We start from the raw sequence: 27,596 nt of genomic DNA, 5'->3' as shown, positions 1-27,596 counted from the left end.
CGAGCAGTGTTCCTCTTCACTGTCAGTAGTTATGCCCTACAGACACAGAGCGAGAGAGAGAGAGAGAGAGAGAGAGAGAGAGAGAGAGAGAGAGAGAATTAAAGGTACTCAGCATAATACTCCAAAAACATTCCTGTGTGGTTCTGATCAAATACACAGGGGTCAGAGGTGACTCACGTAGACGGTGAAGTCCTTAGGAGCGCTGTCTATGTGTCCGGTGGGAGAGACGGCGGTGGAGATGTGCTCCATGGTAACGTGGGTGACGTGGACAGGGTGAGACAGAGCCACAGTCATGGAGCCCTGGGCCCCGCGGAACGGCCAACACTTACCAGGCTGCACCAGCTGGCCCTTTGGAGAGGAGAGAAAGGGAAGAGTAGGGGGAAGCAAGACAGAGGCGTGTCAGGCTGACAGTGATCTTTAAAGTGCATTCAATCATGGTCACATTACATTACAGTTTACAAAGGAAGGAGAGAGACAGATGGAGGGTGAAAGAAAGTGTGAGTAGATGAGTGAGGAGAGGAAGAGAGAGAGAGAGAGAGAGAGAGAGAGAGAGATACTTACCTGAATTACAGTCCGGGGGCTCTCTGATGGAGACCACAGGGGAATCCCCAGGAAACTCACTCGGGCCGAACCGGTCTTATATGTCTCAGAGCACCGACTGGTTACAATGCTGCCACCTACACACACACACACACACAGACAGACACAGAGAGCTCTGAGCATATTCAATAATATAGTCTATACCAGGGATCATGAACTAGATTCAGCCGTGAGTAGATTTTTTCGTGAGCGGATGATCGAGGGGCTGGAACATAAAATAATTCCAAACAGATATAATATTTGACAAAAACATGATCACTTCAAACCTTGCTTACATTTGTATACAATCACGTGTCTCTCTATTATGTGTGGGAATACTTGGGAACAGATTTATTTTATGTTTTGCACAGTATACAACTGGTGCTTTTTTTCTATTGTGATGATGTCGTGTCAAACCTTGGGACTCAGGATTGTTCCGGTTTTGGTCACTAGATGGACCTGCATTTTCACTTTTTCACATCCTTTTCATCTTAAAACACTTTTGATGTTGTGGAACAAACAAGAGCTTTCATTTTTACACAAAAACAGTCTCACAATTCATGCCTCATCTTTGGGTTCTGCAAATAAAACTCATTTGCAAAACTGTTTCAACTAACAGTTTGCCTTTGCAAACGTCTTGACATCCCCCGCTTGTTTTTTCCATGTTTTGTTGCATTACAACTTTGTAATTTCAATTGAATATTATTTGGATTTCATGTAATGGTTAAATAAATAGTCCAATATATATATATGTATGTTTTTAAAATGTGCCTCCCCAAAAAAGTGACTTCTTTCAAAAACCTTAAACAAATTAAAAATTTTGAAGCCAGTGGACGACTGCAGTCTTTCACCACCTGTTTCACATCCTGTTGCTCATAAAGCCCAAAAAGATCATTTACACCAATTATATCACATTTCATGTTCATTTTGGGGTTAAATAAACAAAATATCCAAAAATTAAACATCTCCATTGCCTCTCAAAAGTATTCATCCCCCTGGTATTTTCCCCTTTTGTTGCATTACAACCTGTAATTTAAATGGATTTTTATTTGGATTTAATGTAATGGAAATAGCACCAAATGAAGAAATGAGCTTATTTCAAAAATACAAAATAAAAAAAATGGAAAAGTGGTTTGTGCATATGTACATATCAGGTTTGCTTATAAAAAAACTAAATATGATATGAACAACCCGCGAGCACCGTTGAATCCAACCTTCAGAAGTCACATAATTAAAATAAAGTCCACCTGTGTGCAATCAAAGTGTCACATGATCCCACCAAAACTCATGGAGCACCTGTTCCGAGGGCCCCAGAGTCTGTTAAGCATTAGACTAGTAACTGAAAAAGGCAGCTTCAAACCCAGAGCTGACAAGGTACAAATACATTTCAGGGTTGCCCCTGAAAAGGCAGTTAACCAAAACTTTTCCCACAGAGCACCATTAAATTGATTACAACAAAATGGAAAAGAATTTGTTCTTAACTACTTGCCAAATTAAAAAGAGGTTAAAAACTCATGGACCAGGCAAGGAGGGCATTAATCAGAGGAGAGGAAACAAAGAGATCAAAGATAACCCTGAAGGAGCTGCAAAGCTCCACAGCGGAGATTAGAGAATCTGTCCATTGGCCCAATTTAAGCCACACACTCACAGAGCTGGGCTTTATGGAAGAGTGGCCAGAAAAAGCCATTGCTTAAAGAAAAAATAAGCATTTTTGGTGTTCTCCAAAAGGCATGTGGGAGACTCCTCAAACATATGGAAGTTTGGTCAGATTAGACAAAAATGTAGCTTTTTGGCCATCAAGGAAAACTCTTATGTCTGGTGCAAACCCAACACCTCTCATCACCCTCGAGAACATCATCCCCACAGTGAAGCATGGTGGTGGCAGCATCATGCTGTGGGTATTGTTTTCATTGGCTGGGACTGGGAAACTGGTCAGAATCGAAGGAATGATGGATGGAGCAAATACAGGGGAATTGTTGAGGGAAAACCTGTTTCAGTCTTCCAGAGATTTGAGACTGGGATGGAGATTCACCTTCCAGCAAGACAATTAACCTAATTATACTGCTAAAGCAACACTTGAGTGGTTTAAGGGAAACATTTAAATATCTTGGAATGGCCTAGTCAAAGCCCAGACCTCAATCCATTTGAGAATCTGTGGTATGACTTAAATATTGCTGTACACCAGCAGAACCATCCAACTTGAAGGAGCTGAAGCAGTTTTGCCTTGAAGAATGGGCAAAATTCCCAGTGGCTAGATGTGTAAGTTTATAGAGACATACCCCAAGAGACTTGCAGTTGTAATTGCTGCTAAAGGTGGCTCTACAAAGTATTGACTTTGGGGGGTGAACAGTTATGCACGCTGAAGTTTTCAGTTTTTTGTGTCATTTCTTGTCTGTTTCACAATAAATAAATAAATTTTGCATCTTCAAAGTGGTAGGCATGATGTGTAAATTAAATGATTACAAACCCCCAAAATCTATTTTAATTCCAGGTTGGAAGGCAACAAAATAGGAAAAATGCCAAGAGGGGTGAATACTTTCGGAAGCCACTGTACCTGGGCCAATCTATCTCTGAGCCATTTGCCCATGGCCTCTATGAACTCAGGGGTCAGGTGTGTGTTGGTTGGTGTCAGAGTGGGAGGAGGCTGGTTCTTTATAGAGGTCACCTGATGCTGCAGCTACAGAAACAGAGAGATCACATATATTATGAAATAAAGTGTGTGTGTGTGTGTGTGTGTGTGTGTGTGTGTGTGTGTGTGTGTGTGTGTGTGTGTGTGTGTGTGTGTGTGTTACCGTGTCGCTGACATCCTCCAGGGCCCTAACTCTTCCTCTAGTAAAGAGTAGGTGTTCTTGTAGATCAGCCACCTGCTTGCTGAACTCTGTAGCTTCCTGATCCAGGTGACGATCAAAGCTCACACTCTCAAAGTCCACACTAGAGACAATACAATACAACTTTATTTTCCATTTTGGGAGAGGTTTGTCTTGTAGAACAGAAAACAACATAACTTTCAGGAGTAGGAGCTAGGGGCTAGGGGTTAGGGGCTAGGGGCAAGGCACTGAGCTTCAGGACTGGCACACACTCACCTGTCCACCCTCACTCTCATGTCGTCAATCTCGGTCTTCACACCCTTCAGGTCCTTAGTCATTCTTTGTAACATCTATAGGGGAAGACAAACTCAATTCAATTGTCTTCATTCCTTCCTGAGAGGCAATTATTGACACCTAAATTAAAGAATATTGGACGAAACACAACATTGGGCAGTGTTTTTAAACTTTGAAGGTATGTCTATTTAAAGGGTTAGATTGACGTGTCTCACCTCGGAAATGTCCTGTTGCTGGTTTTCTTTCTGTTTCATCATTTCAATCTCTCCCTGCAAGACACACACACACACATGCAACATGTCCATCATGATTGAGGTCAATTCCATTTAAATTCTAGTCAATTGAGAAAGTGAACCAAACTCCAATTTAAATGAAAAATGTTCAGAATTGAAAAGCATAAGAGACTAGGAATTGGAATTTTAGTGTACTTCCCTGAAGTGATGGAATTAAAATAGAATTGACCCCAACCTATTTTCGGTACCTATTTCCCCCCCCCCCCCCTTCTCTCACTTTCTCTCTCTCTCTCCCTCTCTCTCTCACCAATATAGTATCCATTTGCATTTCGAAAGCTGAATTCATGATAGGAGTTCCATGCTGTAGAAAGAGATTCAACAAGTCCTTATTGGACAATCAGGCTCATAACTTCAATGCAACATTCACCCAATCAATGCATAGATAATAGACATGAGACAAACAGTAGGGCTAAGTACAGTATTAGACAGATGAAAAACAGGTCCTACCGTAGTCTTTTGAGTCAGATCAGGTCGAGGGTCAGGTTGAGTCGGTCGGGTCATCGGATTAAGGTTCATGGTGGGGAATGCAGTCGAAAACAGGAATACTGCTGGGAAGACATTGTAGTACTAGTTACACAGAGGACATCTAGTTGATTAGGAGGACATTTAGATGTGTAAACATGTGATGTAGCACTCACCGAAGGTCAGAAGAAAGGGGAGGAGGAAGAGCAGGATGGCAAACCAGGAAGGCAACCAGGAAGGCAACCATGAACGGGCTACAGGGGGAAACAAATAGAGCCAAAGCTAATACTAATGCTAACAAACAAGGCACAAGTAGAGAGAAAAGCTAACGCTCAGCTAATGCTAACAAACAAACTACGAGCATAGAGACCAGCTGTCTCTAATGTTGTCTCTTGTACACAAACACAAACACATTGCACTCACTGAAAATAGCACCGGTCCTTGTGCCAATTCCACTAGAGAAGCTCCTGCTGGAGCATGTCCTAAGCCTTTGTGGCTCTTCAGAGCAGTAGCCAGAGCTGTAGCTCATGCTCGAGAAGCTCAGGCTGGGCTCCAGGGCCACACTAGGAGGAGACAGGAAGGTCTGCCTTCTCTGGGTGGCCCTCAATGTCGGAGCCAAGTCTGACATAGGGAGGGAGATGAGAAAGATAAGGGAGGTTGAGTATTTTAGACATATACAGTATATTGTGTATACATATCCAATTAATTCAGACTGACACAAATGTCTAATCCAAGCAATGGGGTTAGAGGATAGGCCTGGTCCCAAAACTGTTTATGTTGTCTTGCCAACTCCTATGGCCATTGCCATGGCGTGACAATGACCACAGGAGTTGGAAGGACAGAACAAACAGATCTCAGACCAGCCGACTAGTCGACACAAGGGGCTAATAGAGGTTGGCAATGTGAACACCAACTAGCTAGGACAGGAAGTGATGTCTGCAGTACCAATGTCATCGGCATTGATGTTTCGCTCATTGGTGAAGTTGGTGGCACTGACAGTGCTGCTGGCCTGACTGGATCGGGAAGAATCCTTATGTCCCCCAGTTCTCTTCTTATTGAAAACCCTGAGAGGGACACACATAGTTTTAACACTGTTCTAACACTACCGTTCAATACAAAAAAGATCACACGCAAGATGCACTCATACACATAATCACCTGACGGGGCTCTCCCTGTAGGAGATGCTGGAGGAAGACTCGTCATCGGAGGACTGGTTATAGTACCCTCCGGTTACTAGCCTCGCGCTTCTCCTGTGCATGACTGAGGGGGGGGCAGTGAGATTTATTTGTTGATTTCAAATTAGCCTACTTTTAAACAAATAGGCCTACTGACTAAAACCAGGCATTTTATCTCAGATATAAATAGCCTTCTACTTACCGGAGTCTTGCAATCATAGGCTACAGTAATTTTCGCAGTCTGTAAAATCAGATGTTGCAACGAGCAAGTGAAACTTTGCAAATGAGCCACTGTGTTGAAAACTGCAATTACAATGTTATTTACATTGTTGCGTAGAAGGAGCCCAGGGCACGTCATAATCGGCTCTGCGCGCTCTGGACTACTTGATTGACTATGCAGTGCAATCCCTACCCTAAACCCTAACCTCAACCACTACCCTAACCTTAACCCATAACATAACCCTTACCCCCGTTTAAATGTCAAATTCAATAGGGTATGTCCCAAGGATCCCTGATAGCACTGACCCTTGATTTACAGCGGTCCTCCCGCTCATTCGTCTCCAAATGTCCATTGATTGTTCGAAAAGTAACCCCATGAGTTTATTTTATTTATTTATTACGTTTATTTAAAAGGACAATGTACAATTAATACAAATCTCACAAGAAATCTGATGCATTATCATTTTAATTATATTTAGCCTAGCTAAACAGCTCATTAAGGCTTCATCTCCCCGGCCCCGGCAGCTGAACAATAGCCTTCATCTTTTCGGTTTATTTGAGTCTCATTATACAAATTGTAAGCCTATAAACTACTGTAAGAGGGAACATGTGCCAGCCAGGGTGAAATAAATAAGCACAAAAGACACTGTATTTTTTGTAGTCAATTATTTTTAATATTTTGTTTGTTTGTAATAATACTTTTTGGGGGGGAGTAGGACTAGGCTACAGGCAGAGCCTTCTATTGCAATAAAAGGCTTTGGCTACGGACTGGGCTGAAATTAATTAGATTTCTTCTCAACATCTCACTTCGTCATGACAACCGTTAAAGAGCCAAAACCCCGTGTTTGTCACCACTGCTGCGGCGCTCCACTCTCAACACCAGTCACCGCCCGCAATAGAAAAAGTTTTTTATGAAGTTTCATTCTTGAGAGAACCGGACCGCACCGGACTAGTCACCCCAGAGCGATGCACCGCGCAATTCACTGTTGTTTTTCTAGACACCGTTTGAGCAGCATCCAGACAAGAAAACGTTTTTGTGAAAGAAAAAGCTGTCTGACAAACGTGCTGTGGTTACATGTAAGTTTTACTATTTTTGCTTGTTATTTAACAACACTTGAGAATAATTAAGGCATCTGATTAACTGATTAACTTTAAATGCAAATCTTAGCCTAAATATTGGCTACTAAAATACTGCATTACAATGTCAAACTCACATAAATGTGTAACACAATGCGAATGACACTTCCAATATTCTATAGGACACTCTTCCTCGAGCGTACCTGCCGTCATAACCAGGGCACGCACACTGGTATACTGACTAGACTACTGCCTTATATATGGCAGTGTGTGTCAGGGGGATGAAGAAGACAACCAGGAACCAGAAACGTCCTCTCATTCAGTTAAATCTACAGTCAACGACATGTCACATATTACCCTATTACCTTAAACTATATTAAACAAGTAGTTTTGAATCATATTATTTTCAGCAAGGTCGGGTAACCACATTTAACTTTGTTTAACAAAGCTCTCTGTAACAGTTCTAAACCACAAGACTTGTTCGTTGGAGGGAAAACGTACTGGATTGAACTGGAGGCCAGTTTTATAAATGAGTCTGTCTCCTATAAAGTGCTTTTTCTCTCTCACTTCCTTTTCTGATTATTTTGTCTCTTTCCCAACAGTTAAATCTCCTACACCAGTGTTTTTTAAATGCTGGTCTGGTCCCACTGGAGGGCTACAACTGATTCCTTTCAGGTCTGGATCCTGGCACAATAAGCATTGGAGTTGGTGACAGCAGAATCACTATTCCACCATTTTGTTAGTCAGTCCTTCACCAGCATAAGCCATGTTCAGCCTGTCAGAGCTGGCCTCTCTGAGTGAGCGTCAGGGCAGCTCCAAGCTGCTGAAGCCCTGGTGGGAGGTCTTCATGGAGTACCTGGTGGTGCTGATGCTCATGGTATCTGTGTTGTCAGGCACCCTGTTGCTATCTCGAGACAGGGTGGTGTGTCTCCCCCTGGACCTCACTACCACCCCTACTAACCAGAACACCTCCTCCAGCAGTGGTGCCGTACCTCAACCCCACCCCCCTAACAGGCCCCCCACCAAACCATCCCCCCTACCAGCCAGCCCTTGGACCCCTGCTAGGGGCAGACGCACCCACCTGGACTACCAGCAGTATGTCTACATTAGCCAGGTGTGCTACCACGAGGCCCTGCCCTGGTACTCCCGCTTCTTCCCCTATGTGGCTCTACTCCAGTCCCTGGTGCTATTGGCCAGTGGTTGCTTCTGGTTCCACTTCCCCCTCACCTCCGCCCGCATAGAGCACTTCCTGACCATCCTGGCCAAGTGTTGTGAGTCTCCCTGGACCTCCCGCGCCCTGTCCCATGCCGCCCGCCAGGAGGAGGGAGGGGAGGAGACAGGCCCCCAGGATCTCCAAATGCCTCCTCCTACTCTCCTGTCTTCACCCCCGTATCCCGCAACCGCCAGTCCAGCCTGGACTCGGGCACAGACAGCCCCCTGCTGGTGAGATCGGATAGCGCGTCCACTGCCGCCCCTCCCTCGCCCTGCCCCTCCACTCTCTCCCGGACCTCCTCCCTGTCCACCATGTCTCTGTCCCGGGCCCATGTCCCGGCTTCCAAATCACCTGTGGTGCTGGATGGTTCACGGCGGGTTGCCAGTTTGGACCGGAGTGACGGGGAGCAGGCCAGGGCACTGTTCGAGAGGGTGCGCCGCTTCCGCTCCCACTGTGAGAACTCTGAAGTCATCTACAAGGTCAGGGGTCATTTACTGAATGTGTCTGAACTATTTTTTTGATGTATCTGTTTACCATACCACACCTTCACATTCACTATCCCTGTTTTCTGCTCTCTCCTGCTTAGGTGTACTTGGCCCAGACTGTGTTCAAGCTGCTGCTGGTGGTGCTGATAGTGGGCTACACCACCCTCTGATGAGCTCCATCTCATTCACCCACACCTGCCTGCCCCAGGCCCATGCCCTGACTGGCTACAGTGCCTTTGAGTGTACCCATGCCCTGGCCTCTGTCCTCCACAAGTTGCTGCTGGCCTACATCAGCCTGGTGGGGCTCTTTGGCCTGCTGAGCATCTACACCCTCAGCTGGATCCTCCACAGGTCTGGATTGCAGATTAGTGCCAAAATTTTTATGAGTGTTGTGACTGTAATTTGCATTTTATTTTCCCATCTATTTTAATTGGCTTTGCTCTGCGCCAGTGGTATAAAGTACTTAATTAAACATACTTTGAAGTACTACTTAAGTAGTTTACTTTACTATTAATATTTTTTTTACTAACTTTTACTTTTATTTTCACTACATTCTTATGGAAAATCATGTACTTTTTACAACTGACACCCAAAAGTACTTGTTACATTTTGAATGCTTTGCATGACAGGAAAACAGTCAAATTCACACAATTCTCAAAAGAACATACCTGATCATCCCAACTGCATCTGGTCTGGCGGACTCACTAAACACTAAATGCTTCATTAGTAAATGAAGTCTGAGTGTTGGAGTGTGCCCCTGGCTATCCGTACATTTTAAAAATTAGAAAATCATGCTGTCTGGTTTGCTTAATGTAAAGACTGTGAAATTATTTATACTTTTACTTTTGATAATTGAGTATATTTAAAACCAAATACTTTTAGACTTTTTACTCAAGTGGTATTTTGCTGGGTGACTTTCACTTTTACTTGATTCATTTTCTATTAAGGCATCTTTACTTTTACTCAAGTATGACAATTTGGTACTTTCTCCACCACTGTCTGCAGCATATTACACTCTTAGTACCTTTGTTCTTAACTATACAGTGCTCTGTTTGTGGTTGTGCACCCCTCAGCTCCCTGCGTCAATACTCCTTTAACAAACTGAGGGAGCTGGGCTCCATGAGGGATGTCCCTGATTTATGTAATGACCTGGCCTTCCTGTTACACATGGCTGACCAGTACGACCCCCTACTGGCCCAGCGCCTTTCCGTCTTCCTGTCACCTGTCAGCGAGACACGCCTGCTGGAGGAGAGCCTGGAGAGGCGCTGGGGTGCCGAGAGGCTGCGCTCCATGACCACGGTCGACCCAGAGGGACGGCCCCTGCTGCAGCTGGTGGCCCTGCCGCGCCTGCCCCCTGCCCTCTTCACCCTCAGCCAGCTGGTAGTGCTCAAGCTGGAGCTCATCACGGACGCCAAGCTCCCCGCACAGGTGGCCAACATGACCTCACTCAGGTGAGCCATATAGCCAACATTGAAGCCACCAAATATTGAAATAATCTACATACAATATACACTTTATAGAAGTGTTTGGTTTGGTGTGTTCTAGACAAGGGGCTTCAATTGTTTTATATGTCACAACAGGGAGCTTCATTTGTACCACTGTACTGCAGCCATGCAGCCTGGTTCCCTGGTGGTTCTGCAGGAGCGTCTGGAGGCCCTGCACCTCACCTTCACCCAGGCTGCAGAGATCCCTGGCTGGGTCTACTCTCTCCGCGGCCTGCAGGAGCTGCACCTTTCTGGCCGACTGGGCTGCGAGGGCGGGGTGGGTCGTGGCTGGGCCCTGGGAAGCCTCCGGCAGCTCCGTCACCTCCGGGTGCTGGTCCTGAGGGGCATGCTGCAGCGTGTGCCCGGGGAGCTGGGGGAGGTGGCAGGGAGCCTGGTGAGGCTGGAGATCCACAACGAGGGCTCCAGGCTGCTGGTGCTGACGGGCCTGCGGCGTGTGGCCGGCCTGACCGAGCTGCAGCTGCAGGACTGCCACCTGGAGCGCCTGCCCTCTGCCCTGCTGGCCCTCACCAGCCTGCGCACCCTGGACCTGCAGCACAACAGCCTGCGCACCCTGGAGGAGCTCCTAGGGCTGGCACACCTCCGCCGCCTCTCCTGCCTCAGGCTGGCCCATAACCGTGTTCTGGCCCTACCGGCTAGTGTTGGTGTACTGCGTGCTCTGGAGCTCCTGGACCTGGGGTACAACCAGCTCCAGAGCCTTCCCCCGGCCCTCTTCAACCTCCACCACCTACGTCGCCTCCTACTGGCTGGCAACCTGCTGGACGAGCTGCCAGCAGAGGTAGGGGCGCTGACATTTCTCACAGAGTTGGACCTGAGTGGGAACAGGCTGGAGAGCCTGCCCCCAGAGCTCTTCAGTCGCTGTTTGGAGCTGCGGAGCCTGAATGTATCCCACAACTCCTTGGGTTCCCTGCCTCCAGGGCTGAGCAACCTGAGTCACCTGTCCCGCCTGGACCTGCGCAGCAACAGTCTGGAAGAGCTGCCCATGGAGCTGGGCTGCTGTTCAGGACTGCATGGAGAAGGTCTGCTGGTGGAGGACTGGCTGCTCCATGCACTGCCACGACATGTGAAGGAGTTCCTAACCCAGTCTGGCTCTCATACCGGCAAATCCTTAGAATCACACTCCCGTCCAGACTCAGATAGCTTCCCCTACTTCTCGGCTACCAGTGGAGTTTCTCCTCTGCTCTGGAATCACGGATATAGAACTGGAGATTAATATTGTCTAACCATTCATAGAATACATTCAACATCTTGTAGTGTCTGTATTGTTTCCGACAAATCATATATTTTTTACTGCTTATTTTATTTCTGCCTACATTTTATTTTTTAACACCTCTTTTTCTTCTTGACGACTCTTTTCTATGTTTACTTGTTGAGTTTGTGGTGTACATCACTGCAGCTCTGACACATTCCCAATCTTCCTAGACATAAAGTGATTTTACATGAAAGTTCATAGACTTTGCTGCAGTGCAATGTTCGATGCCTTATGTCCCTGTACAGTTTATATAACATCCATATACGTAACCCTTTGGAAAAACTGAGAAGTCTTTGCTTCCACTTTGAGGGTCCTCTATTCATTTCATTTCAAGGTAAAAACAGTATTTTGAAGGAGGCTGCGCTGGATGAATGCATGTCCTGCTACATTGGATTAGACATTGACATGGACATCGTTATTATCCCGATGGTGGAGCTCAGAGATCCCTCCACAGGCTTACTGAAATTCTGTGCTTTCTGGGACTTGTTTGTCTGAGGAGGACAATACCCTGAGCTCCAATGAGCTTATGAAGTTCAAAGGCCTAAACTGTACATGTGGAAAGACTGAAATTGGACAGACTGAAAGGACTTAAAAGACCAATAAGATTAACATTAACATTTATTCCTACTTGTTTTGCACATATTTAATCTTCAAAAAAGTCAAATTAATCTTACTAGCATTGGGTGCAACCTTTTGTGAAACTAATACAATAGTGTGCTTGTTCAGAACATTAGCACATTATTGTGACTATAGAAATTATGAAAACTTGTTTAACTTTTTTGTATGGCTAATAATATTAATTACAGTACATACCCTTATTGGTGACTTTTGGGACTATTTTATTGCAACACCTACAACGTAATACAAAACACATTCCAATGAATCGTTGCAAAAACATATTATTGAATAAATTAAGTGTTTGTGTTTCTGTACACAAGACCATGGTCAATCTTAGTGACGGAATTGATTTAATAAACTATGAAAGTCCAGCCTACTTCCTGGATCATGTTCCATAATATTTTTTTATGAGATTCAACATGGAATCATAAAATTCATAAAAACGCGATCATTTATGATATATGTAAAATTATATTTGTTTTCGTGGCTTAATTTACTTCTGCCCAATACGTTGTTATAAGGTATTAGATTACAAAATAGAAAACGCAATCTAAAATGTTATTGACAGACACCAGGCGGACTTATATTTGCAGATTTTGCCCTTTATCAATTTTCTTTTAAATCGCATTGTTTAGAAGCAAAGGCGACTCGAGCTATTGCACACGCTTACTTCACAGAGTAGGCGTTCTCTACCGGAAATATACAGATGCATGCTGGAACTGGCTAAAAGGATCTCGCTAGCTCGTGCTTGGCTCTTGCTCACTATTTCTCATTGGAAACGACAGTCTGTGGGCTATCTTGGTTAGTTATAAAAAATCTCTGACAGGAGTGCTTATCGTCACTATTGATTGACAGCTTGACTTGGCCAATCGTGATAGAATTAGGAGTAGTTTCGTCAAATTGACACGTAAACCAACCAATGATATTACTGTATTTGGTGAAGGCGGAAGTTCCGGCTTGTCGTATAAACTGAGGCCTCCTCTCCATGTGGTTTTGAGGAGTATTTTTTGGAGGTTGAATTGTAACATCGCTGTAAGGTAAGACGGTAGCTAATATTGCTTATTTGTGTCCTTATGGGAATATTCTGGTTCTCGTAGTTGTATTATAAATCACCAACTGCTTTTGATGGTTTTCGGATAAGCAAGATATTGGCAAATGCATTGTTAGTTCTGAGCAAGGCATCTGGAAGTAACGATGGCTATTTTGCTAGCTAGGCTAGGGCTAACGTTAGCTAACCAAAACCGATCAAAGTCGTGCAAAACATTGGAGTTAGCCACGTGTGGCTCTACATGTTGTGTAATTTGGACAGTAGTTGGTTTAGTTCGATAGTTCGCTACATTGATATTTTTATTAGTTAACGTTAGCTACCAGAACTGCTAGTAATTTAGCTAACTAGGTTGGCCTGAGCTGAGCTGCGGCAAAAGCAGCGTCGATTCATGACATTGTTTGCGTTACTATACGGATGTTACGTTACCAGAGGTATCTCTGGTTTTACTCGTAAACAACCTACGGAGCTAGCCAATACCAACCGTTGTTGACGAAACCTTTTGTAGTTGCTTACCATTTATAACAAAATGCTAGCTAGCAACCATGGCCCCTTGTTTTGTTTGTAATACATAATTGAGCTGCTTATTTTGCTGTTGAACGTGGATAGTTTGCAACTAGTTAACTGCGTAACTTAACTGGATAGTCATAGCTTAGCTAGTTTGAGACGTTTCCTGCAACTGTCAACGTTATGATTTGGTGTTACTGAATGTTAACTTAATAGTGCTCTGATGTAGACTAACCTTACCATGGATAGTGGCGATGTTGTCAAAAACAAATGGTGACCGCTAGTGTGAATGACCAGCCATTATTGCCCCCTCACCCTCCTAATTTTTTTTCTATAGACAGAATGGCTGAGAATGACGTTGACAATGAACTGCTGGACTATGAAGAGGATGAGGAGCCTCAGGGAGCCCCGGAGACTACTGCCCCAGCAGGCAAGAAGGAGGTGAAGGGCTCCTATGTCTCCATCCACAGCTCTGGCTTCAGAGACTTCCTGCTCAAACCAGAGCTGCTCCGCGCTATTGTCGACTGTGGCTTTGAGCATCCATCTGAAGGTGAGTGCAATGGGTGGATGAGTGCTGGGAGTGGCATAAATGGAGGTCATGAATAGCAGTGGCATGTCTGTGGATACAATGGAGTGGCTGTATAGGTGGATGGCTGTGTCCATGGTCATTGGGTGTTGATGGACTTTCTTGTCAAAACAATGCATGTGTTCTCCAAGGTGTGTTATGGTAAACAATGGCTTTTTTGTTTGATAAAGATGGTGAACTGCATTCAGGTGTACTGACCAAATGCCTCATTGTTTTCCAGTTCAACATGAGTGCATCCCTCAGGCCATCCTGGGCATGGACATCCTGTGCCAGGCTAAGTCTGGTATGGGCAAGACTGCAGTGTTTGTTCTTGCCACACTACAGCAGATTGAGCCTGTGGATGGACAGGTCAGTGTCTGCATTCTGCAAATGCCTCTGGAATATTAAGTTTCAAATATTTGTTATGCATAACCTGCAGGTGATCTATTCGCATCAAATACTACTCTTTTCTCTAGGTGTCAGTTCTAGTAATGTGCCACACACGAGAGCTGGCCTTCCAGATCAGTAAAGAGTACGAGCGTTTCTCCAAGTACATGCCCACAGTAAAGGCAGCCGTGTTCTTTGGGGGCCTGTCTATCAAGAAGGATGAGGATGTGCTGAAGAAGAACTGCCCTCACATTGTGGTGGGAACCCCTGGCCGAATCCTGGCCCTCATCCGCAACAAGACCCTCAACCTAAAGAACGTCAAGCACTTTGTCCTGGATGAATGTGACAAGATGCTGGAACAGTTGGGTGAGTCCTGCTTATTATTCATGTCCTTTTTGGAAATGCTCCTTTTTCACTAAACTTTAATTCAACCTATTTTGTAATCCCCCCTGAAAAATGATTTCTGAACAATCTTGATTTGGTTTACCCCAATGGAAATCTGTTATAACATGTTAGACTAAAATGGATGTCTTGGTTGTTGGCTGTTCTGGGGGTAGTTTGAGACTTGGCTGTTTATCCATGTTCCCATTTCTCTTGTTTCAGACATGAGGCGTGACGTACAGGACATCTTCAGGCTAACACCACATGAGAAGCAGTGCATGATGTTCAGCGCCACCCTCAGCAAGGAGATTCGACCGGTCTGCCGCAAGTTCATGCAGGATGTGAGTGCAGGGGTAGCACTGCCACTTCATGCGGTTATGGACTCAGGTTGTTTGTACAAACAGCACTGTCTTTGCATTGACTTCATAGGGATTTTTGTGGTTCTGAAGTGACATGCTCTGTCTCCTGTAGCCCATGGAGGTGTTTGTAGATGATGAGACCAAGCTGACGTTGCACGGTCTGCAGCAGTACTACTGCAAGCTGAAGGACAGCGAGAAGAACCGCAAGCTCTTTGACCTGCTTGATGTGCTGGAGTTCAACCAGGTAAACCCACACACTAATGGTATAACTTTTATCCCTGTAAGAAGTCTTATTTGTGCTGTTTCCTTGTAAATTTGTTTGCTATATTTCTGTAATGTCTCCTGTGTACCTCTAGGTGGTGATCTTTGTCAAGTCAGTGCAGCGCTGTGTGGCGCTTTCTCAGCTACTGGTGGAACAGAACTTCCCTGCCATTGCCATCCACAGGGGCATGGCTCAGGAGGAGAGGTCAGTCTCTGTTGCTTACATGCACGCTTTTCTCTCACATCTCAAATGAAATGGAGCCCCAAATGCTGGCTTTTTATATAGCTGAAAGCCTCTTCATTTAACTCAACAAGTTTCCTTCAAATGGCAGCCTCTACATCTAGTAATACCTATAGCAGCTGTGTTAATCCTCTGGCTGTCTATCCCCAGGCTGTCCCGGTACCAGCAGTTCAAGGACTTCCAAAGGCGGATCTTGGTGGCCACCAACCTGTTTGGCCGAGGGATGGATATTGAGCGGGTCAATATTGTCTTCAATTACGACATGCCTGAGGACTCGGACACATACTTACACAGGGTGAGTCACATAACTGATGGCGCCTCAAACACCTGTCTTCTGGTAGTGAATGGTATTTCCAAATACCTATTTCGATGATTGCATCTGACTATTTCATCAACTTGTCATTGGACTCATGTATTTTTTGAGTTGTCACTCCCATCTGACACTCTTGCCCCTCAGGTGGCCCGTGCTGGGCGGTTTGGAACCAAGGGTCTGGCTGTGACCTTTGTGTCAGACGAGACAGATGCCAAGACTTTGAATGACGTGCAGGACCGCTTTGAGGTCAATGTGGCTGAGCTGCCAGAAGAGATCGACATTTCCACTTACAGTAAGTCTTTCTCCATCCTTATAGCCTCAAACTTTCATAACTATTACTTGTTGTTCTTATAAGAATAAATAGTTATCTTTCTGTCACTGTCTGCTGATTGTTTAATTCAATGTTTAAAGGGAATGAATGTGTGAAGAGGGTCAAAATGGACTTGGCTATCATAACAAATGTCAATGTGCCCTGTGTGTCTGGGGTATGCAACATCTGTTAATCATTAGTACTCTAATGCTGGGCCTGGAGGGTCAGGGGATATAGTCAGCTCATTGAAACCCCAAGATAATTGCCTGGTATAATAACTCACTGAGTAGTAATGGTGGTGACTAGAGAGAATTGGACTGCCATGTAGGGCTGACCTCCACAAAAATCTTTGCCACTCAAGTCATCTGTTCTTTGACCAATCAGTTGGTTGAATTTTAAATTTATTTTTGAATTTACCCCCTTTTTCTCCCCAATTTAAGCCAGTATCCAATTGTTAGTAGTTCCTATCTTGTCTCTCCTTTCAATTAACTCCCGTGTGTGAAGACTTTCCTTAAAACAGTGATCCTCTGATGAAACACAACGCAACCAAGCCGCACTCTTCCCTTAACACAGCGCGCATCCATTTTGAACAAGGGGAGGCCAGCCACACCAATGTGTCGGAGGAAACACCTGTACCTGGTTAGTGCGTTCACAGATTCTGCGCCCGGCCTCCACAGGAGTTGCTTTCATATGCACTTTTTCATGAACAATGATATCACTACCAGCAAAACCCTCTTACCAACTATGTAAAAGATAGGCCAAATAAACATTGTAGCCCCATGGACCTAATAGTTGATAACGTTTTTTTTTCAACAGAGCCTGGTCCCAGGGTCTCTGGTAACAAACTAGTTTTGGCAATGGTTAGTGCTTTGATGACACAAGTAAGGCCAACAATTGTTTAGTTTTTCCATTTTTCCCCCTTTCCAAATTTCAGTGGGCCTGATGCTTTACATACACTAGTTCACTGTGCCTTTTAATTCCTTGGAGGGCCTAGTGTCTGCTGGAATTTTGGTTTTTCCTTTCAATTAAGACCTTATAACAGATAACCAGGTGTTTTCAGTTCCTTACTAAACAGTGACCTTGATTGATTTTTTCGTTCCAAGGGAGGAGAAGTGTCCTCTGGATACGTGCTTTAAGCACACATTTTGAAGAAATATCAAACCAAAGTTTATTTTGGGTCAAATGCAACAGGTGGATGATTTCAGTACCTGACCATCACAGATTCTGCCTTATCTGCTGACAGTTGCCAAAATAAATTACACCCCAGGGGTCTTGACCTCCAAGTCTTTTCATCGTGGAATGCCAAAAGACTAAGGTCCATTTCTGTACAATTTTGTGTGCCAGTTGAGGGTTTCATATGTTCTTTTTATGGAATAGTGGTAATAAATTATATACAAATATAAGTCTCTTCTGAAAAGTGCAAACAATCCCAGAAAAAAAAGGACCAACAAATGCTGAAGCAAATTATCAAAATTTTATAAATATCCACTATAAATCACATTGACATAACCTGAGGCCATCAGCAAGGAAGCCAAACTCAAAACCACATTATCAAAAGGGTCCAGACTACGGTTTGAACTGCAAATCTTGTAACATGATATAAAATATTCTGGGCCCCTGTTTTGCTGCACCAGTGAGCTCTAAACAGAAGCCACTGTAGGCTATTTTGCGAAAGAGATAAGAAGTAATCAGTAAGGCTTATTTTTGCCATTTCCACTAGATCAGCACATGATAAAATTCCCTTTCACTCAGTGAGTTTAACTGGATTATTAACTAGTCATTCTCAATGTATGTTAACAGACTGTTTACTTGGGTCTTCCAAATGACAAGTTACTTTTAAAGCTCCTAGTCATTAGTGGCAAAATGGCTTAAGGACCAATCAGAAATGCAATCATATCTCCAAATGGGCTTGTTTTTATAGAAAATCTACATTTGCAAACTGAGGCCAGGTAGCCTGTTTGCCTACTTCTAAATTCAATTGAAGGCAATGCTTTAAACAACAGACAATTACTAAACTTGACCACTAGTAAATGGAATTAAATAAATCTCTAGTTGTTTCTCACATTTGTAGCCTTAAAATAAAGTGGTGACTGACTGACAATGAGAACAAAACTGTTTACTAGGATTAAATACATTAACAGAAATGGTCAACATTGTAGAACTGTAAATTCCTATAAATCAACTGGAAATGTACTACTTGTGATAACAAATTGATACACTAACAAAGGGCAAATGATTCACACAATGAATTGGCAACAAAATAAATTCTGTTTTGCTGCACCAGTGAGCTCTGACAAAACCACTGGACTATTCTGCATCCACCGCCATCCCTGGCCTCCAGTGGATTAGTCCACTGAGACATGCATTTGTTTCAATCACTCACAGGTTTCTTATGTGCCATAAAGACAAAATGTGGGTTCAGCCCTGAACTGGGTAGGTCTTAGTGAATGGAGACCCCGTACATATTAACCTGTGTGAAAAGCTGGAATGCCCAGTTGTTGCTTATGGAGATGGTCTTCAGAAGTGTCTCTTCTCTCCTTCCTCACCCACCACTTTTTTTTCTAGTTGAGCAGTCCAGATGAGTCCTCCATCCCAGAAGTGTCCCCTAACCCTGAATCTGTCCTTGTTTGGATGAAAAACCCTCCTCGCTGTTTTATTTTAAAGCTCTGTTCCTTGACTGTTTACCATATGTTTTTTTATTTGAATGTATCATTGGGGTTGTCTGGTTTTAACTTGTGTTGTGGTTTGGTCAATGAAATTAAAACTTTTTATAAAATTCCAGTTCCTGGTCTAATTTGACAGATTACATGTTACTTACAATGATGTGCACATTAAGAAATTCTTCAAGTTACTTTTTTTTTTGCTAGTTAAATGGGACCATTAATTCCCCATTCAGATTGCTTTGATTGCATGCAAGTTTACAAAACGTTGGGCCCAATTATATGCATCTATCAAATAAAACCTATTAATGCTAATGTGAGTCCCACATCCCTGTCACTGTCAAAGTACAACCATATTTCCCTCTTTGCTAGTTTTAATGACCATCAGGGTTGTGACTAAAGATAGTGTCTGCTGGTGCATGACTGACCCCATTGATCATGGCCACGATTTCATTACATAAATCATTGGAAACTTATTTATACAGGTGTCTTGTTTAGAGCCCCACTGAACAGTAACACGCATTGCTTCTATGTTTGAACCATAACCTTAAATATCTTTAGTGAAATTATTTTCCAAAACAATGAGGTCAAATATATACCTTTTTTAATGCGGTTTGGTTTGGGAACAAGACATTTCACCCTATCTCCATGTTAGTTTTTATTTACACAATTGACAGTTAGGTTCCCACCAGACCAATCTCCATGTTATTATCTAGCGTTTTCCTGACCTTTTGGAACAGTAGCTTTGACAGAGGCACCCATACCTGTATAGATCTGTGAAACTCGTCTATACAGTCTTAGAATTATTTCTCGATGGATTAAAGATGAGGGCCTTATGTTTCACAAGCTGTATCGCAAACAATCCGACGTTTCTAAACGGTAAAATGCCACGTCGGGATTGTAGTTCATATGACCCAGTCATGGGCGACGCTGAGAACTATAGGAGAATGCCGACAGCTAGGAGTGCAGGCGTGACATTTGTAGCGGTTTAGAAAAGCATTTTTAGCTAACCTAAAGCTTTCCCAACCTGCCACGAAAGTCACTTCCGGTTGTATCTGTACTCTACTAGTCAGAACTTTGAATGGGTGCACTTGTTTTGTTAGGTAATACATCAACATCCAGGGTGTTCGTGAAACGTACTTTTTTTTTTCTTCAAATGCAGCATGAACTCAATTAGCCAGTAAATCAAAGTTAGGACAAAACCAGATATTTGCTTTTATACAAGTTTTCAATCTCTTGTGCAATAAAGTGCAGAGATTGGAAATGGCACTGTGTGCTGTGCCCACATCACAGAACCCAGACTTGCTCAGTGCTAGCTATACATGGACTGGTTATATGTTAACTCAAATGGATTGGCATGTATACAGCAAACAAGGATGCATCTACATGGCTGCTCTATAGTGTCCAGTTATAAAACCAAAGACTTCTCAAATCACAATCTACATAGGTAAGCGTGATGGCAGTTAGACATGCCATCAATCAGATAACGTCCATTTTATTTTACAAGTCAATCACCTAACAGGCTGAGGCTATGAACGCCTGTCCCAACCTAGAAGTTGTACAAAAAGTTGAATCATAAAAATACAAATAAAAATAAACATCTCATGGACTAATGTAATATCAATACTTGAATCCTCTAATACTTTTCATAGTCAGGGAAAAGCATGTGAATTACATTTTTAATCTAAGATATCCACTCATTCAGTCATGAACAAGGTGCATTAATTATCAACCCTTCCTAATAGGGAAGAATTTGGCATTTAGTAATTCTAAAGAGGTCCATGTCTCACCAATACAGAATCTTAACCTCCAACTTCAGACAACTGTTATGCTAATCTCTTCGAGGTGCTATAACAGACTGACGCATGTCCATGCAAAGGAGGCCATTTGTAATCATGTAGTGCTGACCCCTTTGTAGTGTCCTCATGTCTGCTTCAGTCTAATGAGCATGATGTTATCGTCGACATGTCAACCTTCAATGGCAGAGAGCAGATTTATACGCCACAAACAAAGCAACATGAGAAAGTTTTGTGGAGTATTGTGGATCAGTTGCTAGATTACAGGCCAGATTGAGTCTGAAACGGTCCCGCCCGCTAGTTACAAATTATATGTTTACTTCATATGCAGGCATTTTTATTTTTATAACAAACCAGAGGGTGGCTGAGGTTATTTCTACCCCTCAGTCAGGATTGTAATTTGCTTCAAATCAGCAACACGACTTCTCAATGCCAGAATCCGAGGCTTGTTCCGCTGGCGCTATGTTAAATGTCTCACTGTTTCAGGGCTGAGTAAGAAATCTCCATTTCTGGTCCAACTGTGTAATAATGACTTATCACACACACAGACAAAGCCTCAGCCAACAGGTTCTGCACCAGTCTGTCTCTAACCATAACATCTCTCCTTGGGGAGTTGTCTTCGTCCACTATTGCTCAGATAATGTGGCTGTTTGATTACAGTGAACACTGGTGAGACCAGGGGTCAAGTCCCAGACTTCCTGGAACTCCCCTCTCTCTGCTGACAGATCTCAGCTGTTTTGTCTCAGGGCCCTCCGGTCATGCCGCTCCAAACATAGCAGCATCTCTTCTCTCATTGGCAACCACTGTCATCTCTGTCACAACAATAAATCATTACAAATACAAAAATGTCCCTTCTAGAGCATTCTGTGGAGTGTCCATCTTCTGTCCCACAAAAACAGTCTTTGTGTCTTTTTGTGTCTAAATAGCAGGTATTGGAAATCTACTGGATAAGTCATTCTGTTTTCTTGCAAGTCTGATTCTCCTTCCACTCAAACCAGACCTGCTTGCCATTGACAGGCCTACTATGCTGGCCATCACCATGAAATGTAACACCTTACCATCCCAAGTCTACTGGGTGTGTGCAGCAGCTGTGTTGGAGTCTGCATTGGGTGTGTCCCACCTTTCTCTATTGTCCCCAAAGTGTGGGTTCTGTCCCAGAGTACAGGAGTGCATGGGGAGTGACAAAATTGTGGCCGGACAAATCCATGTTTGTCTAGTTACACACGTTGGTGATTCCGGTTGATGAACCACAATGGACCGGGTGTCTACTCTAAGGCCGGCACTAGTCACTCATCTCTGTCCAGAATGCAGATCAACCAATCAAATTCCTTCACCCAGGCCTCCCAAAACATGCTCCAGGAGGGTGGTGGGGATCTTTGCATCTGGCTAGTGTCTACTCAAAGATACTCTTAGGACTACTTCTCTATCAGGGCTTGGCTGGGGGGGGGGTAAAGTGAGGGATTTGAGGGATTTGAAGGGGACGCTAGTCGGTGAACTTGTGTGTGTCTCCGTAGAGCCACTGCTGGGGCGGGAGGGCAGCCTCGTTCAGATGACTGCACTTATCACTGCACTTGCAGGACTGCACGAACATGACGGAGTGGTCGAAGCGCTCGCCATCAGGGCAGGCAAAGGTTACGGAGGCAGTGCGTGTGTGTCGGGGCGAGCAGCAGCGGCCGTCCACACATACGCCGCAGTAGTTGGGCCGGTAGAGACGCGTGCTGCGGCAGCCAGCATAGGACAGACGCAGGGGCTCTGGGGCCTTGTGGGTACGGGAGCACTTCCTCCCTTTCTGTGGAGAAGAGAAAGAGCCTGGGTTAGTCACAATCCCAGTGTACAATCCCAGTGAACCACAACTGCAGTTATTATGCTGGCACAAGGAAAGTTCAAAACAACAAGACCAGGGCTAGAGAGGGGCATGGTGATAGTATGGGTGGGTGGGCAAGATCCATTTTACACCAACAGTTATTGAGCCCAATATAGCATGGTGTCACATTAATGCCCCAACAACTCTCAAAACACAGAGAGAACATATTAAGACAGGTGCTTAACAACCAGACTCATCAGTGAATCACTGCTCTGGTGAGATGTAGTGGGGGAGAGCGTTTAAGGGTGTTGCATGAAACAAGATAAAGTGAGGGAGTGGGAGAATAGAGAGCGCGTTGCGTCATACACACAAGGGCCTATTATCACCTCACAGAGACCTGGGCAGAGTGGGAGAGGCTGGTAGCATGGTGGATGTGGCTACATGTTAGCTCCCACAGAACTCAAGGATATGAGTCTCTACATTCCACTGTCACAACTATTTAGTGCCTTGTACTGTTGGTCTATAGGTCTTATAATGATGCTTTTTCCATTCACAGTTCAGTTGAACTTGTTCCACAAGCAACAGTACTGTGAATAGAGTGGGCTCAGACCCACACTGGGGGAGCTTGCCAGAGGGAGGGGGCATGATATAATACAATGATATTAATATGGATGTGACCTAAATACACGTACCTGTGGAAGCACACCCTGTCCACACAGTCTCTTAAGGTTTAGACTGGGATGTGTTTAGGCATTGACCTAAATACATGTACCTAAAAAAAACAATGTATGAAGGCAGGGGGACTATTAAATGGTTGCCACAATTCTCAAAATGGTGACCATCTGCAATCCCTTCCTTAAAATGTGGGCTCTCACTTCCTGAATTAGCCTACATTGTTTCAATTCTCCTCATTAGAAATGCGACTGAGAATGAGATTTGGGTCATGGAGGAATGCTTTGATGTGGGTGTCTCAAATGTGTCCCACGCCCCAAGAATGTTGGCAACCCTATGGGCGTTTGTACTTTCAAACTCTACCAAAAACAGTACACAGACACTCACTCTTCAGCTGGCCAGTGAACAACAAGGGTTCCCAACCATTTTTACTCCAGGGCCCCCTTTTCACGTAAAAAATTTTTTCTGTTGCACTTTCAATATATGTTTAATTTATTCAGCTTCTAATTAAATTTGTAGCTGCCCCCATTGGAGTAAATGTTTGACTGATATTGAATGTCAAACCAAATTTACCACATATTGGCTGTTTACTACAAGAGAAGTTGTTTATTGCCTTCAGTTGCTCTTTATGGTTTCTAGACCCTTTACACACACACACACACACTTTACCTTGATGGGGATGGACATGGAGCTGCAGGGCCGGATGTTGCACAGACGCGTCTCCTTCACTAGCTTACACTGGGCGTTGTCATTGGTGACACGAGAGGACACAGCCATCCCACAGCTGCGTGAGCATTGGGACCAGCTCGTGGTCTGGACCACACACTGCCCTCCAAACTGCCTCCATGCTGGATGGAAGGAGAGAGTGGGGGAGAGAGGACCAGAGGGAGAGGCAGAGAGAGATGTAAGCACACTGGCCTCATTCACAGAACAGGCAACACTGACGCATAGAGGAGGGTGATTACAGAGAAGGAAAAGCTGGACGACAGAGGTATACGCTGTGAGAGAGTGGTGTGTGTGCCTCTGGTGCACAAGTAGTCAGTGGAAAACATGGTGCACTCACTCACACACACACACACACATGCAGGGAGATGCAGGGGAAAGGCTAGGAGTGCACAGTGGGTCTGTTTGTGAGTCGGGGGCGAAAACACAAACATGGCGTTTTACTGCGGGGAGGAAACAGACGGCGCTCTAAGGCAACATCACGGCGCCCTCTCTTACCCGCCAGGTGCTTGTGCCTGCGCAGCTTGTCCCACGTCTTCTCTACCTCCACCAGCTCGTTTCCCATGGTATCCTTGGGTTTGTAGTGGTATGGCTTGTAGGCAGGGTGGGGCATGAAGGGGAAAGGCGGGTAGGCTGGAGGCAGTGGGTGCCCGTGTACTGGGGGTACAATGGATGAGCCCTTGTGGCAGTCGATACGGAGGCAGCACTGCCCAGGCACCTTGACCATGCGAGGGGCAGGGCAGGATGGCGAAGCCAGGGGCACGTGGCTGGGACACAGGGGCACGCAGCCCACCGCCCCGTCAATGCACGTACACTGGTGCTTGCAGCCAGCCCGGAAATTCTCCCCGTTCTGGTAGATCCGTCCGTTGTATTCGCAGGGGCGACCCTCGAGCTTCGCTGTTAGGGGAGACAGATAAAAAAAAAGGATAGACTTAATGTCTGTATGTAGAAGGATCTGAGGTATCACTAGCCTATGGCCATGCCTTTGGTTGTATTGCTTAAAACACAATGAGTTCAAGTTGAGTGAGGTAATAAACAAAGTGGAGGAGGGGAAAACAGAGACAAAGGAATAGAGAGAGAGAGAGAGAATGGGCACATCAACAAGAATGGTCCAGAACTAATTGTGTATTAGAAGTAGGAAGTGACAGTAGAGGAGGTAGACACTCTATCCCTAGTTTAATGAAGGAGCCTCTATTCTTAGTCCAGAGAGGAATTTTGACTTGTTTACGATGTCGTTCCGCTTCAGTCCCTCTGCGGGACTTCCATACAACACCCCCAAATACCCTCCTTTATATAGAAACCACCCCCCTCACATAAAAATACCCGTCTGTGTGAGCGCGCATGTGGCAACTCACGGACCTAGATAAATACATTCTGCCCCCTGCTCTCAGCAGTGTGGCTCAGGAAGATGCTCTCTCTTCTAAACATGGCACCAGTTTCAAACCCCAGATCCATATCAAAGACAACCAACAACCAACCAACCCCAGACTAAACCCAACCCTCGTGAACCCTGACAACCCCGTTTGAAATGTGTACATACCCCTGCAGATGCCATGAGTGTGGCCCACGTCATTGCCATAGTTACACTCCAGCCCCTTGTGGTGGTCACAGGGGTGTGAGTCGTGGCAGTCCTGGTTGAGCTGGGCAGCACACACCTTACAGCAGCCACAGCCGCCAGGTACAGAGCTGACCCCCGGGGGACAGGAGGGGGGTCCTGCCGGGCACTCACACATCACAGGGCAGCCAGCTCTCACCTGGTTGGAGGGAATGGTGCAATACAGAGGATTGAAAAAAGGATTTCAATGAGGGCCGTTCATAGTCTAAACAATAATAGAATGAGAAACGGTTTGTTTCAAGTGGAGTCAGGCTTCACAGAGCACAGAAGATCTTCAAAGTGTGTTTGGCTTAAATATTCACTAAATATCCAGTAGCACCAACCCCCTGGGACACTTTCCCACTCTCTGTTGCTGTCACCTTCCTCTTGGCAGGGATGAAAGAGAAATTCAATGTGACCCCCTCCCTGAGTCCCAACACCACAGCCCCCCATAACCCTGATAACCCTTTTTTGGGTCTGCCTGTCTACAGCCTGTCTACAGGATAAGACTATCCAAGGTATCACTCTGCTGCCATGCCATCCTGGGCCAGGGGGATTGAGTGGTGGGGTCTAAATGGTTTCCACACAGCGGGTTCCATCTATTTCCAGACCTGAATGTGTCACTTTCCATCTCAGTTTGGGAGCCCTAATTGGATTCTTGTGTACCACTGGGGTTTAAAGGGCAGTAGTGGTCCAATATTCCAATGATATTCAGGAACCCAGGTAAAACATGAGCACTTGAGTCAGGTTATCATCATCTGTCATGTCATGCATTAGATTCAGATAACTACACTGTTCCTTTCTGTCTCTATCGGAGTGTATAGAAGACACTGTGGTCAACATCACTTTCATTAGAGTACAGTACCCTATTTTTTTTTATGGAAACATATTTTAGTAGTGTGGTGGCACCATCTGGCCATAAATGTTCACTGTAAAGGTAAAACGACAGCATTTACTCAACTGTAACATCAAATTCACAGTGCATTCACATTAACGCAATATTCAGAGACACAAAGGCATTTCTTATAACGCTGAAGACAAGAGGACCAGTACGCTTTTCGGTGGTGCAGTCTGTTGACTACCCGCCACTTTGGTGACAGGAGACCGACCACAAACGTGAACTTATATTTACAATGTTTACACAAGCTTGGCTGAAGCCAAAGTACAAAAACACACTTACCAAGGCAATAGTCGTCATTTGAAACAGAACAAGCAATATTAACGTCCTCATGTTGTCAAATGACAATTGAATGAAAAAATAAAAAAATATAACTTCTGCCACAAGAAGATAATTGTTGTTTTCGTCCACGTACAAAACCCCACAACAGGAACTGTCAAACAAGGCGCAGTAATTCCAAAGTTAATGTGTTGTGTTCTTCCTAGAATATTAACATCGACACATTTTAATCGATTCATTTTTGCAGCTCGGTTATATATTGTCCCCGTGCTTTTGTTGCAGCTCCGCCTACCACATTCGGGTTAGCCAATTAAGAGGCGGGCATGAGGCCAGGGTATTCCAAAGGGGATGAGAGGTTTGAGGCGTGGCCAACTATGAATGCGTTCATTCATAAAAAATCTGAATTACTACATTCCAAGAGGACCTGGCTTTTGGTGTTTATTTATTTTTGTTTGTATTAAAATAATATTATTGATGCTTTTAAGTTGTTTTCACACGCATACCTCTGTCCAGCTGCTGTTTTGTGAAAGGCAAGATAAATATACTCAGATGGCTAGTGTGTGCTACATTAATACTGGAACAGCCATAGAAAACAGTTAGGAATTTGGTCCCCTTCTTTATAGAAATACTTGACGAGGAGAGCGAGACGGATAAAGTATACATATAGATGGGCGTGTAGACGTTTCAGTGGAATTAGCTCTGATATACCAAAATATTGCACAACTCTACAAAGGTGGTGGTGGTGGAAATGACAGCGATAACTCCCCTTTCAATCTATCACTCTCTCCTCCTTCCATATCCTGTCTGTCGTCAACATCCATCTCT

At 44.5% G+C, this 27,596-nt stretch overlaps 3 protein-coding genes across 3 annotated transcripts; 2 read left to right on the top strand and 1 right to left on the bottom strand.

The window, feature by feature from the left end:
* The first annotated feature begins 6,715 nt into the window (after positions 1 to 6,715).
* On the top strand, positions 6,716 to 12,176 carry si:ch211-106h11.1 (volume-regulated anion channel subunit LRRC8D). Its single transcript, XM_065015997.1, is given in 8 exon segments — positions 6,716 to 6,906; positions 7,509 to 8,296; positions 8,299 to 8,598; positions 8,706 to 8,763; positions 8,766 to 8,955; positions 9,678 to 10,055; positions 10,185 to 11,263; positions 11,266 to 12,176. Coding segments are annotated over 7 exon segments (2,670 nt in total). The 5' UTR covers positions 6,716 to 6,906; positions 7,509 to 7,672; the 3' UTR covers positions 11,307 to 12,176.
* A 728-nt stretch (positions 12,177 to 12,904) lies between these two features.
* On the top strand, positions 12,905 to 19,050 carry LOC115110589 (ATP-dependent RNA helicase DDX39A-like). Its single transcript, XM_065016005.1, has 10 exons — positions 12,905 to 13,013; positions 13,866 to 14,078; positions 14,335 to 14,462; positions 14,570 to 14,846; positions 15,084 to 15,202; positions 15,333 to 15,464; positions 15,577 to 15,686; positions 15,873 to 16,017; positions 16,180 to 16,327; positions 18,911 to 19,050. The coding sequence occupies exons 2-10, from the start codon at positions 13,871 to 13,873 to the stop codon at positions 18,925 to 18,927; spliced, it is 1,284 nt and encodes a 427-aa protein (XP_064872077.1). The 5' UTR covers positions 12,905 to 13,013; positions 13,866 to 13,870; the 3' UTR covers positions 18,928 to 19,050.
* A 3,220-nt stretch (positions 19,051 to 22,270) lies between these two features.
* On the bottom strand, positions 22,271 to 27,016 carry si:ch211-106h11.3 (CCN family member 1). Its single transcript, XM_029651830.2, has 5 exons — positions 26,775 to 27,016; positions 25,541 to 25,754; positions 24,499 to 24,897; positions 23,947 to 24,125; positions 22,271 to 22,590 (listed from the first exon to the last, which is right to left on the bottom strand). Exons 1-5 carry the CDS (start codon positions 26,823 to 26,825, stop codon positions 22,285 to 22,287), a joined length of 1,149 nt encoding a protein of 382 aa, XP_029507690.2. The 5' UTR covers positions 26,826 to 27,016; the 3' UTR covers positions 22,271 to 22,284.
* Between the last annotated feature and the right edge of the window lie 580 nt (positions 27,017 to 27,596).

Source organism: Oncorhynchus nerka, unplaced genomic scaffold, assembly GCF_034236695.1.
Source record: "Oncorhynchus nerka isolate Pitt River unplaced genomic scaffold, Oner_Uvic_2.0 unplaced_scaffold_1185, whole genome shotgun sequence".
In the NCBI taxonomy this organism is placed as follows: domain Eukaryota; kingdom Metazoa; phylum Chordata; class Actinopteri; order Salmoniformes; family Salmonidae; genus Oncorhynchus; species Oncorhynchus nerka.
This window is presented reverse-complemented; position numbering and strand designations above follow the sequence as displayed.